At 46.2% G+C, this 18,600-nt stretch overlaps 2 protein-coding genes across 4 annotated transcripts in view; both read left to right on the top strand.

The window, feature by feature from the left end:
* The window catches only part of ptprb (protein tyrosine phosphatase receptor type b), a 119,344-nt gene that overhangs the window by 39,073 nt on the left and 61,671 nt on the right, over positions 1 to 18,600 (top strand). For all 3 annotated transcript variants that reach the window (XM_060902773.1, XM_060902774.1, XM_060902772.1), the window contains 6 exons: positions 13,460 to 13,723; positions 13,889 to 14,152; positions 14,341 to 14,610; positions 14,822 to 15,085; positions 15,524 to 15,781; positions 16,684 to 16,959. In XM_060902773.1, the coding sequence (XP_060758756.1) occupies positions 13,460 to 13,723; positions 13,889 to 14,152; positions 14,341 to 14,610; positions 14,822 to 15,085; positions 15,524 to 15,781; positions 16,684 to 16,959 (1,596 nt within the window). The remainder of the gene's footprint in view (positions 1 to 13,459; positions 13,724 to 13,888; positions 14,153 to 14,340; positions 14,611 to 14,821; positions 15,086 to 15,523; positions 15,782 to 16,683; positions 16,960 to 18,600) is intronic.
* LOC132869552 (uncharacterized) lies at positions 6,698 to 10,692 on the top strand. Its single transcript, XM_060902775.1, has 2 exons — positions 6,698 to 7,207; positions 10,003 to 10,692. The coding sequence occupies exons 1-2, from the start codon at positions 6,767 to 6,769 to the stop codon at positions 10,183 to 10,185; spliced, it is 624 nt and encodes a 207-aa protein (XP_060758758.1). The 5' UTR covers positions 6,698 to 6,766; the 3' UTR covers positions 10,186 to 10,692.

The following is an 18,600-nucleotide window of genomic DNA, read 5'->3' as shown; positions in this document are numbered from 1 at the left end:
TAGACGCAAGTTCGTGGACGCTTGGGTCCGCTAAGCCAATGCAGAAATCTTGAACGCTGGACCACCGCTGCTTCGCCCGGGCGGCGATTAAACATTGCACAAACATCGGTGGAGCAGTTGTAAGCATTTTACGAGCGGACACGGGGTTGCTGGAACGGTGTCGGGCGTTGAAGCAGCTATCCATGGCGGCGATGAACTTTGGTTTGGCGTTGGTATAGAGGTGTCGGAGCGGGACCAGAATTTGGCTATAAATACGGGAGAAATGGACCAGGAGCTCATTTGGAATCGAGCTGCCGTTGAGTTCAGACCTCATCTATATCGAATTTGCTCAAAGTTACAGTAAAACTGTATCACCATGGATGCTGAGAGACTTGCTATGATTGGTGCTAAACCAACTTTATACCCCCACTGAGCCAAAGCCCGCATGCGCAGAACGCCGCTATACCAACGCTCGCTACCGCTAAACCAACGCTAAAGCAACGCCGGCTTCAGCGGTGCACCGCTAAGCCAACGCCCGTGTTTTCGATTTTTTTTTCCCATTTTGTGCGTGGTGACGAGCGTTGTCGAAATTCGGCCCCCCCTCCCTACCGTTCAAGGAACGCTCCAGCAAAGTTCGGGCGGTGTGACCGGGGCCTTAGGGTCGAGCGGCCACTTCGGGTTGAATCTGCACTTCCCCATGCTCTCTCCCCCTCACCCTCTCTGCTCTATGCGCAGGGCCGGAGTGGGCCCTATTTTCAGTCCGGGAGTTTAATTCACATTCAGGCCACTTTGAAATGGAGGAGGAATTTGAGTACATTAAAAAAGATAAAACAAATAACTGTTCTTTCACAATGCTTTTTATTTGGTTTAAATTCAGGTAGTGACAATGTATGTTGTTCGTCGTTCTCTGCATTACTTTAGGGTTAATAAAACTTCCATTACGCGGTAGTTTAATGACCACAAACGTAATGCAGAGACCGACGAACGATTTCATCTAGTATGAGACGGGGCTCCACTTAAAATTGGATGGTGTGTGGCCGCGTGTCTAATCCGCATATACATTTATCTGTGTCACCAACATGTCCCAAAGTTCCTTAGTGAAAATATTTGAAAACACATCCAAAGGACATGCATCTTCAGAAATCGGCATCTTCGGCCCGGGTGTGGGAATGAACTTTTACGTCGGGGGCGAAATCCAGCTGACTGCCACTCCAAATAGCAAAGCAGCGAGTATGGCTGATTGTTTCGCGTTATTTAAGACGAATTACACAACACATTTTTAGTCACATAGTCTTAAAATAACGAAAGCACCCATCTCGCGTGCATTTGAACCAATGCTTGTGCATTACATGCCGCATACGCCTCGAAAATAATGGCAAATCAACAATGCTGGGTACTCAGCAACCGGCAGATAAAGCGTGAGGGTGCATTAGGCAACTCAAAAATGGTTAAATGAAATGTAGGCTAAAGCAAGTGTTCGATTCTGCTTAGAATATTGGCATACACCTCTTCTAAGTTATATATTTAACAACAATTATTTAACATCAAATATGACTTCTAGGCCTATGTGTTCATAACCACAATGTGCGCACGCCTGTGGAAATGCACGGTGTGACAGCGAGATGAAATAGGCTGGATGAGGAAATAACGCGCAACAGCACATTTGGGACCTGTTCATCTAAAATTGTTAATAACTGGGATGTAAAGCAATGTCCGGTTCTTCTTAGAAATAAGACATACACCACATCTATACCGTGTAAATTGTGAGATTTCACATGACATCAAAAAGCTGAATTGACATCGCAAACTATCGACACATTATAGGCCTAGCATAGACTGATAAAATCGACAAACAGGGTTATCATACTCCATATCTTTCGTAACCTACCAGCTGGTCTTGAGAACATATCTGTCAATTTGGCACATTTTGCTGCCACCTCCTTCACTCTTAAAACCAATGTGTTGGAAATCAACACATCTTTTGTGCAAGTTTAATTTCAACAAGAGTTGTGTTATATTTCAGAAATGTTTAACACCAAAATTGCACAAATAACAAATAATGTGTTAAAATGAACAAAAGTTCTGTTGTCCCAATCTGGACATAGAGATGTGTTAAAAAACAACGCAAGTTGTGTTATTTTCAACACGTGTTTTAAGAGTGTTCCTTTTTTAAGCTTCGCCCTTTCGGTTCCACCTGGCCTCTTTCTGCCCTCCATCACTGACGCGCGCTGTTTCGCGCCAATGTTGTTTAAGTTCCCCGCAATACAGAGGAGGAGTCTTGGACCAAACCAACTGCAACAGAGGGGAGGGGAGAATTTCCTTATTTGGTAGCGCCTATTTAATCTGCTGCGATGCTGTCGGCGTCTGGGCTGCCATGTGAAAATGCAGAGTGCAGTTGAATTGATGATTAATGCAAGAATAAGATCAGTGACCAAAATTAGTGAAAATTATTTTCCCCATGCTCCAAGCAGGCCACCATTGATGGTTTGGGCCGGGGATGGTCCCGGCTAAATATAGGGCCACCCCGGCATTGTCTATGCGCCTGCTGCTCTCGTTTCGTGTGAACCCTTTACGGCGCGACGTGAATTTCCCGCTGTTTGCGTGTGAACGCCAGGGCAGCGCAAAACATTTTAGATTTTGCTTCATTTTCATCACAGAGAATTTAATCTAGGTTACGCAACGATGTTAGACTTTCTTTGGAAAATTAAGACCTCCGTGGAAAAAGATTTAGACTTTCAAGATGAAATTTAATACTTTTAAGGCCTTAATTCCGGAAAATGAAATTCAATACTTTTTAAATACTTTTAAGACTCCGCGGGTACCCTGTATATATATATATATATATATATATATATATATATATATATATATTGTGTGTGTGTGTGTGTATATATATATATATATATATATATATATATATTGTGTGTGTGTATGTGTGTATATATATATATATATATATATATATATATATATATATATATACACTGTATATACATACACACACACACACACACACACACACACAAGGGTAATTCAAAAAGTTCTAAGACAGATGTTATAATTTCAAAAGGTGTGAAAGACATCCCCCAGAATTCTACAGAGAAGGACTTCTCCAATGGAAACAATGCTTTGGAGAAGTGTTTAGACTTAAATGGAGGATATTTAGAGAAACAGCTTTGTTATTTTCATAAATAAAGAATAAAGATTTTTTTTCAATTTGTCTTAGAACTTTTTGACTTCCCCTTGTGTGTGTATATACAGTGTATATATATACACACACACACACACACACACACAAGGGGAAGTCAAAAAGTTTATCTTAGCAAACACTTTTTGAGTATAAAAGCAGCCATGTATCGATATTCTTGCCGCACCTGATGAGAGAGCAAGTCGCTCTCGAAACAGGCTTGTTGTGCGCAATAAAATTATGCGTACAAATTGAAGTTTTTTCTCTCTTTATTTTGTTGTATTATTGCTCCTAGTTTGAGCACTTTTGGGTCTAAGGATTACCCTATTCTTTTATCTATATCTATATCTATATATATCTTTTGTCCATCGTGTTTCGAAGAGTACCACTGACATCTCCCTTGCTTACTGTTTGTTATGTGTTCATGTATGGCTGATGAGGCCGATGCGAGCTTGGAACCCCCTCCCACATGTGGAGCACACATAATCTGCATGGTCTGGTATTAGACTGCTGCTGCTAGCACACACTTTCCTGCTAGCTCTCTTCTCTTCTGCTGATTCAGTGCGACGCTGCTCGGATTGCAGGGCACCGCTGTGGATTTGGGCTCTCCATCCTGGTCTGTCCACTGCCGATTCTTCCCAGGTGTCCAGATTGATGTCAAAGCTCCTTAGGGACTCCTTTAGGCTGTCTTTAAAGTGCTTCTTTGGGTGGCCGCAAGAGTGCTTCCCTTCACGCAGTTTGCCATAGAACGGTCTCTTTGGAAGTCGGTCATCAGGCATGTGGACGAGGTGCCATCTGATCTGGGCCTTCTGAAGCAGGCAATGGATGCTTGGTAGTCCTGCATGCTCAAGAACTTCTGTGTCTGGGATTCAGTCCTGCCACCGGATATGCAACAGGCACAGCAGACAGGTGGTATGGAAGTGCTGGAGCTTTCTGGCCTGGCTTGCATACACAGTCCAGGTCTCACAAGCATACAACAGTGTTGGTAAGATGACCGCCCTGTACACTTTCAGCTTAGTTTCTAGGCTGATGCCTCTGCCCTCCCAGACTGTGGAACTCAGTCTGCCGAAAGCTGCACTGGCCTTTGCGATCCAGCTGGTCACTTCGACGTTGGCACAGATGTCTCTGGACAGTGTGCTGCTGAGATATGTGAACTTGCTGACCGCCTCAAGTCTCTGCCCTTGAACTTGAATGTCAGGCTCTGTGTACTCCTTGCCTCGTGCCGGCTGGTACATGACTTCAATTTTCTTAGTGTTGATGGTGAGGCCAAAGTCATCGCAAGCAGTAGAAAGGAGGTCCATACTAGCCTGTATGCCAGATTCAGAGGTGCTGCTCAAGGCACAGTCGTCGGTGAACAGGAATTCATGAATGACATAATTTTAGGACCTTGGTCTTAGCCTGGAGTCAAAAGGGTGATATCGTGAGATGTGTGTGAATTTGATTAAGGTGAGGTAGAGTTGTGCGGAGTCAGCCTCACTCTCTCATCCATTCCTATCATACTCCAGTGGCAAGACAGAGCAAGACAGGGATGGATGCAGCAGATAGCCATGGCTCCTTCTGTGCCCTGCCATGCCCTGAGCCTTCTGCAAGGCCTGCTGGTTCGCCTTCTTGGCCGTTGGACCTACTGTTGGTCATCTCCGCCCCATCAGTGCAAGTCCAGATTTTACATGCTTGGGAAGGGCATTCCTTAAAGCTTGCTGAGGACTTGAGGCCCGACAGCTACCCTCACCTTGTTTAGCCTGCCTGCTGAAGTGGTTTACCGGGGTGTGGCCACTGCGCATGCTACAGCTACTAGGAACCACAGGTGAGAGCTGGGTGCCAGAGGGAAGGCCAAAGATGGATGAGCTGTCCTAAAAAGGACATGGCAAACTCCCCCATCAGAGGTGCTAGCCCTCCACCAGAGGAGCTACTCCCACTGGACACCCCATATATATATATATATATATATATATATATATATATATATATATATATATATACATACAAAAAAAATAAAGAAAAATCTGAGTCCTTGTCTCCAGTTTACAAGTCCAAATGCAGGTAATTCATGAGTCCAAGTCCGAGTCATCAGTGCACAAGTCCAAGTCAAGGCACAAGTTGGACTCAAGTGCGATTCCTGTACTCGAGTACTAGCCTGATCTACAGTACATAATATTGTGAAAAGATTCTGGGAATTTGGCGACATCTCAGTGCGTAAAGGGCGAGATCAGAAACCACTGTTGAATGTGTGTGACCTTCGAGCTCTCAGGCAGCACTGACTGAGAAACTGTCATGCTAATTTGACAAATATAACCACATGGGCTCAGGAGTACTTCAGAAAATCATTGCCACTTAACACAGTCCACTGCTGGAGGAAGCCATTCATCAATTGTATGCAGAAGTGCCACTGATTTCTCTGGGCCTGAACTCATCTCAGATGGACCGAAAGATAGTGGAAATGTGTGCCATTGTCAGATGAGTCCACATTTTAGCTTGTTTTTGGGAAAACTGGATGTCGAGTTCTCAGTGCCAAAGCTGAACATGACCATCCAGTTTGTTACCAGAAAAGAGTGCAAAAGCTAGCATCTGTGATGGTATGGGGGCATCAGTGCTCATAGCATGGGTGGTGTGTGTGTGTGTGTGTGTGTGTGTGTGTGTGTGTGTGTGTGTGTGTGTGTGTGTGTGTGAAGATACCTGTGGCAGCAGCGTTGGTCTGTGAATGAAGGGCGGAGTCAGGGAAGGTAAGTGGTGTAGTCATTGCACCTGATGGGAATTAACCTGTGTTTGTGTGTCTTCCCCAGTGACCATGCCCTTTAAAAGGAGAGAGAGAGAGCAGAGAAAGGGAGATCTCTCCAACCAGCAGACTTGTTTGTGCACGTGTGTGGCTGGGAGATTGGGAAAAGCTGAAAAGCTTAAAATAAAAAGAGTTTTGAGAACTCAGTTCTGGCCTGCTGTGCTTCTGTGCTCCACCCACCTGGTCAGATACTACAGTGGTGCCATGACCCGGATGGAGTGCAGAAGGGAACGGCCACATGGAGTCCTCCCCCTTCAAGGACCTGATCCATGCCCTCGCCACTACCCAACAGAGCCAGCACCAGGTGCTGATCGCCCTCCGGAAGGAGCAGGAACAATGGTTCGAAGCCCTGGTGCTGGTACAACAGGAAGATTGCCAGGCGTTCCAGCACCTGCTCGCGTTGGCGGGGGCCCCAATCAGCACCGCTGCAGACCCTCCCCACCTCACCCTAATGAAGATGGGTCCGCATGATGACCCCAAAGAATTCCTCGCTCTTTTTGAGCAGGCAGCAGAGGCGTGGGGTTGGCTGGTGGAACAGCACGCGGTGTGCCTCCTCCCTCTGCTAACAGGCAAGGTGCAGCTGGCTACAGCTCCCTGCTGACAGCCGGCTGGTCTATGCAGACCTCCGCAGGGCTGTCCTCCAATGCATTGGTCTCACCCCGGAACAGCAACGGCAGCGCTTCCGCGCACTGCTCCTGGAGGTCGGCCGGCCGTTCGCATTTGGCCAGCAACTCCGGGACGCCTGCCGGCGGTGGCTGAGAGCCGACAACCATGATGCCAAGGGAATCATCGATCTGGTGGCACTGGAACAATTCGTCGCCTGACTCATGGAAGGAACAGCGGAGTGGGTCCAGTGCCATTGCCCAGCATCACTGGATCAGGCCATCGAGCTGGCGGAGGAGCATATGGCAGCCGTTCCGACGGCAGGACAGTGTGTCTCCCCTTCTCCCCTCTCTTCTCTCTCTCCCTCTGTTCCTTGTCCTTGCCCCATTCCCCCACCGCGGAGGCAGGGGCCGGCTCCACCCCAGCCGGCCCGCTGCACCCACGGTGTCCTATCATTTCCTACTTCCTTGTCTGTGTCTTCCCCCCTTCAGGTGAGTGATCTCCGGAACACCGGTGCAGGGAGAGAGCCTGGGCCGGTATGCTGGCACTGCGGGAAACCGGGGCACCTCCAGCATCAGTGCTGTGCGATGGAGGTGGGCGCGGTGGTCCGGATCCCCAATGCGCCAGGGACCGCCCTCGATCAGGCCAGAGCATATCGCATACCGGTGAGTATCCAAGGGGATATGTATCAGGCTTTGGTGGACTCCGGCCGTAATCAGACCTCAATCCACCAAAGCCTGGTGCAAGATGAGGCATTGGGAAGAGCACAGTTGGTGAAGGTGTTGTGTGTGCACGGGGATGTTCACAACTACCCTTTAGTGTTGGTCCACATTCTATTTTGAGGGGAAAAATTTAGAGTAAAGGCGGCAGTTAATCCTCGCCTTACCCACTTGATAATTTTGGGGACTGATTGGCCGCGATTTCGGGAATTAATGACGCATTTAGTGAAGAGTGGGGCCTGCCATAGTTCAGCGGGTCCCGAAGTGGCATTGGCAGAAGCAGCTGTCACAGAGCCGTCTACATCATCACCGCGTCAGAGTGAGGAGCAACAGGCTCCTCCTCCCTCTCTCGGGGATTCTCTCGCGGATTTCCTGTTAGAGCAGTCGCGAGACGAGACTCTGCGGCATGTGTTTGACCAAGTGAGAGTAATCGATGGTCAAACTCTCCAGCCAAATGCCACCCCATCCTTCCCCTATTTTTCCATTATTAAGGATAGATTATACCGAGTGACGCAGGACACTCAGACTAAGGAACAAATAACACAGCTTTTAATCCCAAAGAGCCGCCGGGAATTTATATTCCAGGTGGCTCACTTTTATCCCATGGCCGGACACTTGGGGCAGGATAAGACACTAGCCCGAATAATGGCCCAGTTCTATTGGCCAGGGATTCGCGGCGATGTCTGTAGGTGGTGTACAGTGTGCCGCGAATGCCAGTTAGTAAATCCCATGGCCATTTGCCTTTGCACCCTCTGCCATTAATCAAGACCCCGTTCAAAAGAATTGGGATGGATCTCGTCAGGCCATTAGATCGGTCAACACGAGGATATCGCTTTATTTTAGTTCTGGTGGACTATGCAACGCGATATCTGGAAGCAGTGCCTCTTCGCAATATCTCAGCACATAGTATTGCAAAAGCACTCATCCGCGTCATCTCCCGGGTCGGAATCCCCAAAGAGATTCTGACTGATCAAGGCACTACATTTATGTCACACACACTGCGCGAACTGTATGGGTTACAGGGAATTAAGTCTATCCGCACCAGCGTTTATCACCCACAAATGGATGGCTTAATTGAATGGTTCAATCGCACCCTCAAAAACATAATTAGAAAATTTGTAAGCGAAGACACATGCAACTGGGATAAATGGCTCAAGCCCCTGTTATTCGCAGTGCGAGAGGTCCCGCAAGCCTCCACAGGGTTCTCCCCGTTCTAATTATTATATGGGTGTAAGCCGCATGGCATTCTGGATGTGCTACGGGAAAATTGGGAGGAGGGACCTTCAACAAGTAAAAATGAAATTCAATATGTTATCGACCTGCACGCCAAACTCCACACACCCACGCACCTAACCCTGGAAAATTTGCGGCTGGCCCAAGAACATCAAGTCCGTCTGTACGACAGGGGCACACACCTTAGGGAATTCACACCGGGAGATCAAGTATTCATGTTGTTGCCCACGTCGAGCTCCAAATTGATCGCCAGGTGGCAAGGACTCTTTGAGGTCACACGGCGAGTCGGGGACATCGACTATGAGGTGAGGCAAACAGACAGGTGTGGGGCATTACAGATCTACCACCTCAATCTCCTAAAACTTTGGAATGAGGAGGTCCCCGTGGCGTTGGTGTTGGTGGTTCCGGAGAAGGCGGAGCTGGGGCCGGAGGTTCAAAAAAGAAAATTGACATCACCCACCGCTCCGGTCCCATGTGGAGACCACCTCTCCCTGACCCAGCTCACGGAGGTCGCCCAGTTGCAAACAGAATTTTCTGACGTGTTCTCGCCGCTGCCCGGCTGCACCCACCTCATAGAACACCACATTGAGATGCCCCCGGGGGTAGTAGTGCGCAGCCACCCTTACAGACTGCCCAAACACAAAAAAAAGATGGTTCGGGAAGAACTCGAGGCCATGCTCGAAATGAGCATCGTCGAGGAGTCCCACAGCAACTGGAGCAGCCCGGTGGTCTTGGCTCCCAAGACCAACAGGTCGGTCCGGTTCTGTGTGGACTATAGAAAAGTCAACGCGGTGTCTAAATTTGATGCATACCCAATGCCTCGTATTGACGAGTTGCTCGATTGACTAGGCACGGCTCGTTTTTATTCGACACTGGATTTGACAAAGGGATATTGGCAGATCCCCTTGACTCCATTATCCTGAGAGAAAACGGTCTTTTCCACACCGTTTGGCTTACACCAGTTCGTCACACTTCCTTTTGGGCTGTTTGAGGTGCCCACTATGTTCCAGTGGCTTATGGATAGGGTCCTCTGCCCCCACACCACCTACGCAGCTGCCTACTTGGATGACATTATTATTTACAGTCATGACTGGCCGCTGCACTTGGAACACCTAAGGGCCGTCCATAGGTCGCTGAGGCGAGTGGGTCTCACAGCCAACCAGAAGAAGTGCGCGATTGGGCGGGTGGAAGTACGGTATCTGGGTTTCCACTTGGGCAATGGGCAGGTGCATCCCCAAATTAATAAGACAGCAGCGATTGCGGCCTGCCTGAGGCCCAAGACCAAAAAGGGGGTGAGACAGTTCTTGGGGCTGGCTGGCTACTATCGTAGGTTTATACCTAATTATTCAGACGTCACCAGCCCACTGACTGATCTCACTAAAAAGGGAGCACCAGATCCGGTCCAGTGGACGCAGCAATGCCAGCAGGCTTTCTCTGAGTTAAAGGCTGCACTGTGTGGGGGGCCACTGTTGAACTCCCCTGACTTTTCTCTCCCCTTTATTTTGCAGACAGACGCGTCGTACAGAGGACTGTGGGCTGTTCTGTCCCAGGAGGTGGAGGGGGAGGACTGTCCAGTGCTGTACATCAGCCAGAAGCCGTCGGTGCGCAAGGGCAGGTACAGCACATTCGAAAAGGAGCGCCTCGCCATCAAGTGGGTGGTCCTCGCCCTCCTCTACTACCTGCTGGTCTGAACAAAGGGTGCCCTTTCACCCTCTGTTCAGACCACGCGCCCCTGCAGTGGCTCCACCACATGAAGGATGCCAACTCGTGGATCACCCATTGGTATCTGGCACTCCAGCCATTTAAGTTCGAGGTGGTCCACAGGCCGGGGGCGCAGATGGTCATGGTAGACTTCCTCTCCCGTCAAGGGGGGGGGAGTCGGCTACAGGCTGGATGGCTCCCTGGCCTGAGTCGGGCGGTGGGGGTATATGGCAGCGGGGCCGTGGCCAAGCATTGGTCTGTGAATGGAGGGCGGAGTCAGGGAAGGTAAGTGCTAGGATCACTGCACCTGATGGGAATTAATCTGTGTTTGTGTGTCTTCCCCAGTGACCGCGCACTTTAAAAGGAGAGAGAGAGCAGAGAAAGGGAGCTCTCTCCCCAACCAGAAGACTTGTGCGTGTGTGGCTGAGAGATTGGGAAAAGCTGAAAAGCTTAAAATAAAGAGTTTTGAGAACTCAGTGCCCTGTGATGACCTGGCAACTTGTCCAGGGTGTACCCCGCCTTTCGCCCATAGTCAGTTGGGATAGGCTCCAGCTTGCCTGCGACCCTGTAGAAGGATAAAGCAGCTAGAGATAATGAGATGAGATGAGAACTCAGTTCTGGCCTGCCGTGCTTCTGTTGCTCCACCCACCTGGTCAGATACTACAGTACCATTGATATATTGGTGCATATATTGGGATTTTAGAGAGATGTATTCATCAAGACAGTGTCTCTTCCCAGGAAGTCCATGCATTTTTGAGTAGGACAATGCCAGGACTCATTCTGCACAGGCTACAACAGTGTGGCTTCGTAGACACAGAGTGCGTGTGCTTGACTGGCTTGCTGCCAGTCTAGATCTGTCTCCTACTGAGAATGTATGATGCATCATGAAGAGGAGAATCAGACAACAGCAACCACAGACAAGAGCAATTAAAGTATTGTATCATGCAAGAATGGAAAAAAATCCCAATTGCAAAACTGCAATAATTATTATCCTCAGATCCTATATGATTAAAAAGTGTTATTAAAGGAAAGTTGATGTAACACAATGGTAATAATGCCTCTGTCCCAACTTTTTTGAGTGTGTTGCAGGCATCAAATTTTAACTTTGTTTATATTTACAAAATACAATGAATTTGGTCAGTAAAACTACTGAAAATCTTTTCTTTATACTTTTGTTAGTTAAATAAAGGTTCAGGTGAATTAACCCTTTGGTGGCTGCCCAAAATTTCCCTATTTTCACCAATGCCTATTCAAACGACTATAGCTTGAGGCTGGACTTCAGGATACCAATCATGCTCTATAGTCAAGTCAAGTTTATTTGTGTAGTGCTTTTAACAACAGACATTGTCGCAAAGCAGCTTTACAAAAAACTGAACACTTTAAACATGAGCTAAATTTATCCCTAATTAAAATGGTATATTTATATATACCATTTTAAATAAGTATTATAAAAACACCTTTTTTGTTTTCAAGGTATTTTTTATTTTGTCATAGCAACCATTACATCATTGTTCCTGGAGGAACAATATTTAAAGGGTCCAGCATCAAAGGGTTAACAAATCACAGATTTTTTTTTTAAATTGCATTTTGAAAAATATCCCAACTTTTCTGGAAATGAGATTAGTATGTACATACATTCATCCATCCATCCATTCAGGCATCCATCCATTCAGGCATCCATCCATCCATCCATCCATTTGTTAATCTTTCCATCCATCAATCCATCTATCCAGCATTTCTTCTATACATCCATCCAGCCATCCATCTACCAAGCCAGCCATCTATACATCTGCCCATCCATCTTTCCTGCTCTCTAGCCACCACTTCATCTCATCTCATTGTCTCTAGCTGCTTTATCCTGTTCTACAGGGTCACAGGCAAGCTGGAGCCTATCCCAGCTGACTACGGGCGAAAGGCGGGGTACACCCTGGATAAGTTGCCAGGTCATCACAGGGCTGACACATAGACACAGACAATCATTCATACTCACATTCACACCTATGGTCAATTTAGAGTCACCAGTTAACCTAACCTGTTTGTCTTTGGACTGTGGGGGAAACCGAAGCACCCAGAGGAAACCCACGCGGACACAGGGAGAACATGCAAACTCCACACAGAAAGGCCCTCGCTGGCCACGGGGCTCAAACCCGGACCTTTTTGCTGTGAGGTGACAGTGCTAACCACTACACCACCATGCCGCCCCTTTTTAAAAGATATTATTTCATATTTATGATACATCATAAACAACTGGGTTCTTCTCCATGCTCTCACAGAAGGCGGTCGCATTCTCTGCCTCTCCTTCCCCTTATCTTTCCTGCTTTGCTTCTGCTGTCTCGTCTGTCTAGTGTCTATACTTGAGAGACTCTCTCCGCACTGCTCTCCAAACTAAAATCATGGAATTGATAATTCTAATCTTATCTGCTTTCGGCTCTCTCAGCCAGCACTGGGCTTGGCTAAGGCCATTGCTGGGACAACAATTCCCCTGGAGAACACTGCTGTTAGACTCTCTCATATTCCTTCTCCCACTTCCCACGGTCGCCGTTTTTACCCCCAGTGTGACAAGTGGGTAAGCACCGTTTGGGCGCGGGACCGGACTGCTCGTTTGCGCTGGGTTACCTATACCTCTGCCCCTCCCCCTCCCCCATCCCCCCTTACGCACCTCCCATGATTGCCCCTTCCTTCACCCCCTTCCCCTTGAGTCCCAAGTTTTCGTGTTGTATTGTGTTATTTTGTGCTTATGTGCTGAGGTGTTTTTTTAATGTTCGCACACTGTACTCCCCATAGGAGCATAGTGTGGGGGTTGCTTTTTTCTCCTCCCCTTCCCTCATGTTACTCTGTATTTTTTCATCCCTGTCTTCCTGTCCTGTATGGACAGGTTGACAGCTAATTTCACTAGTACTTGTGACTACGTGACAATAAAGGCTTCATTATTCATCTCTTATCCAGGAACAAACGAATCAACATGGACACCAAGACTGCACATTCCTGAGCATAATTATGAATGATGAGTCAGTGTTTGCATATCACACTGTATGTATTCATAGAGTAAACAGCAGTAAGGTTAATGGTCATCATGGCTGTGCATCAGCTCTACACTGGAAATGTAGTTTTGAACATTGTTCTTGTCTTACCACTGAGCTTTGCAGTCTTATACATATGAGCCTATGCACTGTATTATATTTATCACACTGCATAAATACAGTATACTGTATATACATAAATAAAACCTGAATAAAACTAACACCAAGACTGTATGCTATGCAGTTCCTGCTGCAGTATGCTCACTGGCCCTGTCTGAGAAAGGAACCACTCATCTCTGTGTGAGCTGGAAGTCTGCACCAGGGGATGTGGATCACTATGAGCTCCAAATCCTTTACAATGACACAAGAGTTTTCCCAGCCATGAGACTTAACTACACAGCACGAAAGCACTGCTTCTCTCCACTCAACCCAGGCTTTCTCTACAAGATAGTGGTCTCCACCATCAGCGGGTCGTACCTACATGCCCAGCGCATAGAGGGCCGCACTGGTAAGAGACCTGTCCACGTGTAATATAGAGAGAGACCTTGAAGTTATAAATAATTCTTTCTCAAATGCATTTATTTCTAAAAAGAAGCAAAGTTAGCTGCTTCACTTTGTGTGGGGGCACTTTATGCAAAACTTTATGGATATTTTCCTCCATCGTCCCCTACAGCACCCAGTCAGGTTAAGAACCTCCAGCTCCTCCCTGGGACACTCAGTGGCAGTCTCAGGGCTTCCTGGAGTGCTGGTGCAGGAGACGTGGACTTCTATACAGTCTTCCTGTTCTGGAATGCACGTGTCGAGATTGTCCGACGTGTTCCTAAGCAGGACAACAGGACTGATTTTGAAGATCTCATACCTGGGCAGTTGTACACAGTTAGAGTACAGACAGTGAGTGGAACACTGACTAATGACAGCACCATCAGCAGGCGCACAGGTGAGATGTCCAGGATAAATCCTGTGTCCATGAGGGAAAGAGTGACAAATGGGGTCTCTGAAAAAACCTGAACATCAAAAAACATACAAATGCTTTCCTGAGGTGGATAAAAAGAAGATAGTCTGATGAAAGTAGATGTTGAGCACATGCTATTTTTTACACACTTGCACTTGTGTATGGTTTTTCAGTTCCTTTGCCGGTGAAGGGCCTCCAGGCTGATAGTGAACTCACTACAAACAGCCTGACTGTTAACTGGGATGCACCGGTGGGTATGTACGATGGCTACAGTGTTCAACTCTTGGATGAGGATGAAGCCATAGTAGCCAATGTTTCAGTGCCTGCAGGCTTCACACATTACCTGTTTGAGGGTTTGGTCCCAGGAAGAATCTACACTGTGCATCTTAAGACCTTCAGCAACACTTCTCACAGCAAGGCAGCCACAGTAAAAGGGCAAACACGTAAGCTTTGCCCTTGGATATGAATATAAGATGCACATTTGCTTATCTTGAGATCGTGAGGGAGGATATTTAACCTTGCGGTTATGTTTATCACTTAGCAGTAGATGTCCTAGGCCTTTTCTTTTGACTTACAACCCTAGAGAAGATGCTTCTACTGTACATAATCATGTATTACCTGTATTAAACAGATACTCTGTTTGTTTTTCACCAGGCCCAGCAGCTGTGAAAGGTCTCCATCTGCTTTCCAATAGCACCGCTGAGCTCGCATTCAGCTGGAATGTGTCTGAAGGCTGGGTGGACCACTATGACCTCCACCTGTATAGCCCAGATAATATTCTCCAAGACCACAAGAAAGTCGGGGCAAAAGAGACAAGCTGCATTTTCCCTCACCTGCTTCCTGGGACACTTTACAAACTAGTGGTGATAAGCAAGAGCAGAGGAATGAGCAGCGAGTCTTCTTTGTTGGCACGCACAGGTGAAAGGCTTTAACTCTGTCCTGTTAAAGAGAGAGATCATAAGAAAATGGCTAGATGGGCTTGAGACTTCATAGGAAAACTATGATAACTCAAATAAGCACTCTTTACAACTGTGGTGAGCAGAAAAGCAACTCAGAAAAGCATCATCTTTTGGGTTAGGATTTATATAGTGGCTTTGATAATTATTTGAAAATGTATTTTGATTTACAATTTACAATTACAGATATGATTTCTTATGTTGCTTAAAAAAGTGGAGGTAAAAAATATGAGGATATAAGTATTACATACAATTTACAGCAATAGCGAGTGTTCTCTCTACCTTTCTCAAGAAGCAGCATTTTATTTAGTAGGTGCTTTAATCTGGAATAGAATTAAGTGGCTTGGGTTTAACAGACTCTCTCTCTCTCTCTCTCTCTCTCTCTCTCTCTCTCGCTCAGTTCCTGCCACTGCTCGAGACTTGCAGATTGATCACGAGGGTCACACAGACAGTCTGTTCCTGAGCTGGAGACATGCTCCTGGGAGTCTGAGCGGATACATAATTTCTCTTGAGGGCTCGGATCAGCCAGAACAGATATTGGGACCTGAATACACTCGCACAATCTTCACAAACCTTCTACCTGGTTGCTTATACACTGCTGTGGTGCGCAGCTGGAGTGGAGAACTTACAAACGTTGTCTCTGTAGCAGGCCGCACAGGTTTGTATTACTGATTTTAATATACAGTAAACACAATCTGCTTGACACACAGAGCCTAGAAAACTTGCAGGCTTGGAATCCAAAAGTTTACACAGGATGCATTTGTGTTTACTAATGAAAGTCTAGTGTCACCAAGACTACTAATGCCAGTAGCGTACAGTGTTGCCAAGGAAAACTTTGGCTACTTTGAAGAATCTAAAATATGAAAATTTAGTTTTTTGGTTTTAATACTGGGGGCACGGTGGTGTAGTGGTTAGCGCTGTCGCCTCACAGCAAGAAGGTCCGGGTTCGAGCCCCGTGGCCGGTGAGGGCCTTTCTGTGTGGAGTTTGCATGTTCTCCCTGTGTCCGCGTGGGTTTCCTCCGGGTGCTCCGGTTTCCCCCACAGTCCAAAGACATGCAGGTTAGGTTAATTGGTGACTCTAAATTGACCGTAGGTGTGAATGTGAGTGTGAATGGTTGTCTGTGTCTATGTGTCAGCCCTGTGATGACCTGGCGACTTGTCCAGGGTGTACCCCGCCTTTCGCCCATAGTCAGCTGGGATAGGCTCCAGCTTGCCTGCAACCCTGTAGAACAGGATAAAGCGGCTAGAGGTAATGAGATGAGATGAATGAGGTTTTAATACTTTTTTGTTTGCCACATAATTCCATACATGTTCCATATGTTATTTAATAGTTTTGATGTCTTCAGTATTGTTGTACAATGTAGAAAATACAAAAATACAGAAAAAACTATCAGTGAGTAGGAGTGTGGAAACTTTTGACTGGTACTGTATTCCCAGTGGTTCCTGACTAGATGGATGGTGGTTTAGGGAAGAGTCACATATGAGTGTCCACATTTGGCCTTGTGTGGATATATTTGTTTCGTGAGTTCACAGTTAAAAATTCTCTTTATCTCTTTCCAGTTCCTGAGCCACCAACATCTCTGACCATTAAAGATGTTGGCCCTGTTGGCATGGTGGAGGTGATATGGCACATTCCTGCTAACGGGGACTATGATGACTTTGAAGTGAAATGGCTTCCACAAGATGCGCTCCATATGTCCAAACTGAACCCAATGCGACGCATCATGTCTGGTCTTCACCCTGGGCGGTTGTATAACATCAGCCTGTCCACTGTGAGTGGGGGAACACCAGGGCCTGTTGCCTACAGCTCAGCTATCTACCACTCCATCCGCACAGGTGAGTGCATGTTCACACACACACACACACACACACACACACACACTGAATGGGGAGATAATGATACAGCAGGGTTTTTTTGTTTTGTTTTTTTGCTTTTTTTGTTTTTTCCCTGAGCCTGATTTCTTACACATTGCTGCTGCCACAAGAGGGCATGTTAGATTGGGAAAATGTACATGGGGGTCAGAGTAGAGATGGCATTCATTGAAAAATAGTGAAGAGCTTTTGAATTTAGGTCAGTTTAAGAAAAGTCACTTTGAGAAATCTTGTTTTTGGTGCATTCTAAAGCAGAAGAAGTCTAAAGTGGGTTGCTGGGTTTTACAGTGCACAGTTTTATGGTTTCCAACACAACTGACCTATATTATGTCCAACTTTATACAGTGGTGCTTGAAAGTTTGTGAGCCCTTTAGAATTTTCTATATTTCTGCATAAATATGACCTAAAACATCAGATTTTCACACAAGTCCTAAAAGTAAATAAAGAGAACCCAATTAAACAAATGAGATAAAAATATTATACTTGGTCATTTATTTATTGAGGAAAATGATCCAATATTACATATCTGTAAGTGACAAAAGTATGTGAACCTCTAGGATTAGCAGTTAATCAAAAGGTGAAATTAGAGTCAGGTGTTTTCAATCAATGGGATGACAATCAGATGTGAGTGGGCACCCTGTTTTACAACCCCGATTCCAAAAAAGTTGGGACAAACTACAAATTGCAAATAAAAATGGAATGCAATGATGTGGAAGTTTCAAAATTCCATATTTTATTCAGAATAGAACATAGATGACATATCAAATGTTTAAACTGAGAAAATGTATCATTTAAAGAGAAAAATTAGGTGATTTTAAATTTCATGACAACAACACATCTCAAAAATGTTGGGACAAGGCCATGTTTACCACTGTGAGACATCCCCTTTTCTCTTTACAACAGTCTGTAAACGTCTGGGGACTGAGGAGACAAGTTGCTCAAGTTTAGGGATAGGAATGTTAAACCATTCTTGTCTAATGTAGGATTCTAGTTGCTCAACTGTCTTAGGTCTTTTTTGTTGCATCTTCCATTTTATGATGCGCCAAATATTTTCTATGGGTGAAAGATCTGGACTGCAGGCTGGCCAGTTCAGTACCCGGACCCTTCTTCTATGCAGCCATGATGCTGTAATTGATGCAGTATGTGGTTTGGCATTGTCATGTTGAAAAATGCAAGGTCTTCCCTGAAAGAGACGTCGTCTGGATGGGAGCATATGTTGCTCTAGAACCTGGATATACCTTTCAGCATTGATGGTGTCTTTCCAGATGTGTAAGCTGCCCATGCCACACGCACTAATGCAACCCCATACCATCAGAGATGCAGGCTTCTGAACTGAGCGCTGATAACAACTTGGGTCGTCTTTCTCCTCTTTAATCCGAATGACACGGCATCCCTGATTTCCATAAAGAACTTCAAATTTTGATTCGTCTGACCACAGAACAGTTTTCCACTTTGCCTCAGTCCATTTTAAATGAGCCTTGGCCCAGAGAAGACGTCTGCGCTTCTGGATCATGTTTAGATACAGCTTCTTCTTTGAACAATAGAGTTTTAGCTGGCAACAACGGATGGCACGGTGAATTGTGTTCACAGATAATGTTCTCTGGA

The sequence above is a fragment of the Neoarius graeffei genome, chromosome 21, assembly GCF_027579695.1.
Source record: "Neoarius graeffei isolate fNeoGra1 chromosome 21, fNeoGra1.pri, whole genome shotgun sequence".
NCBI classification, from domain to species: domain Eukaryota; kingdom Metazoa; phylum Chordata; class Actinopteri; order Siluriformes; family Ariidae; genus Neoarius; species Neoarius graeffei.
The sequence above is the reverse complement of the archived record's forward strand: the minus strand, read 5'-3'. Positions and strand labels throughout refer to the sequence as shown.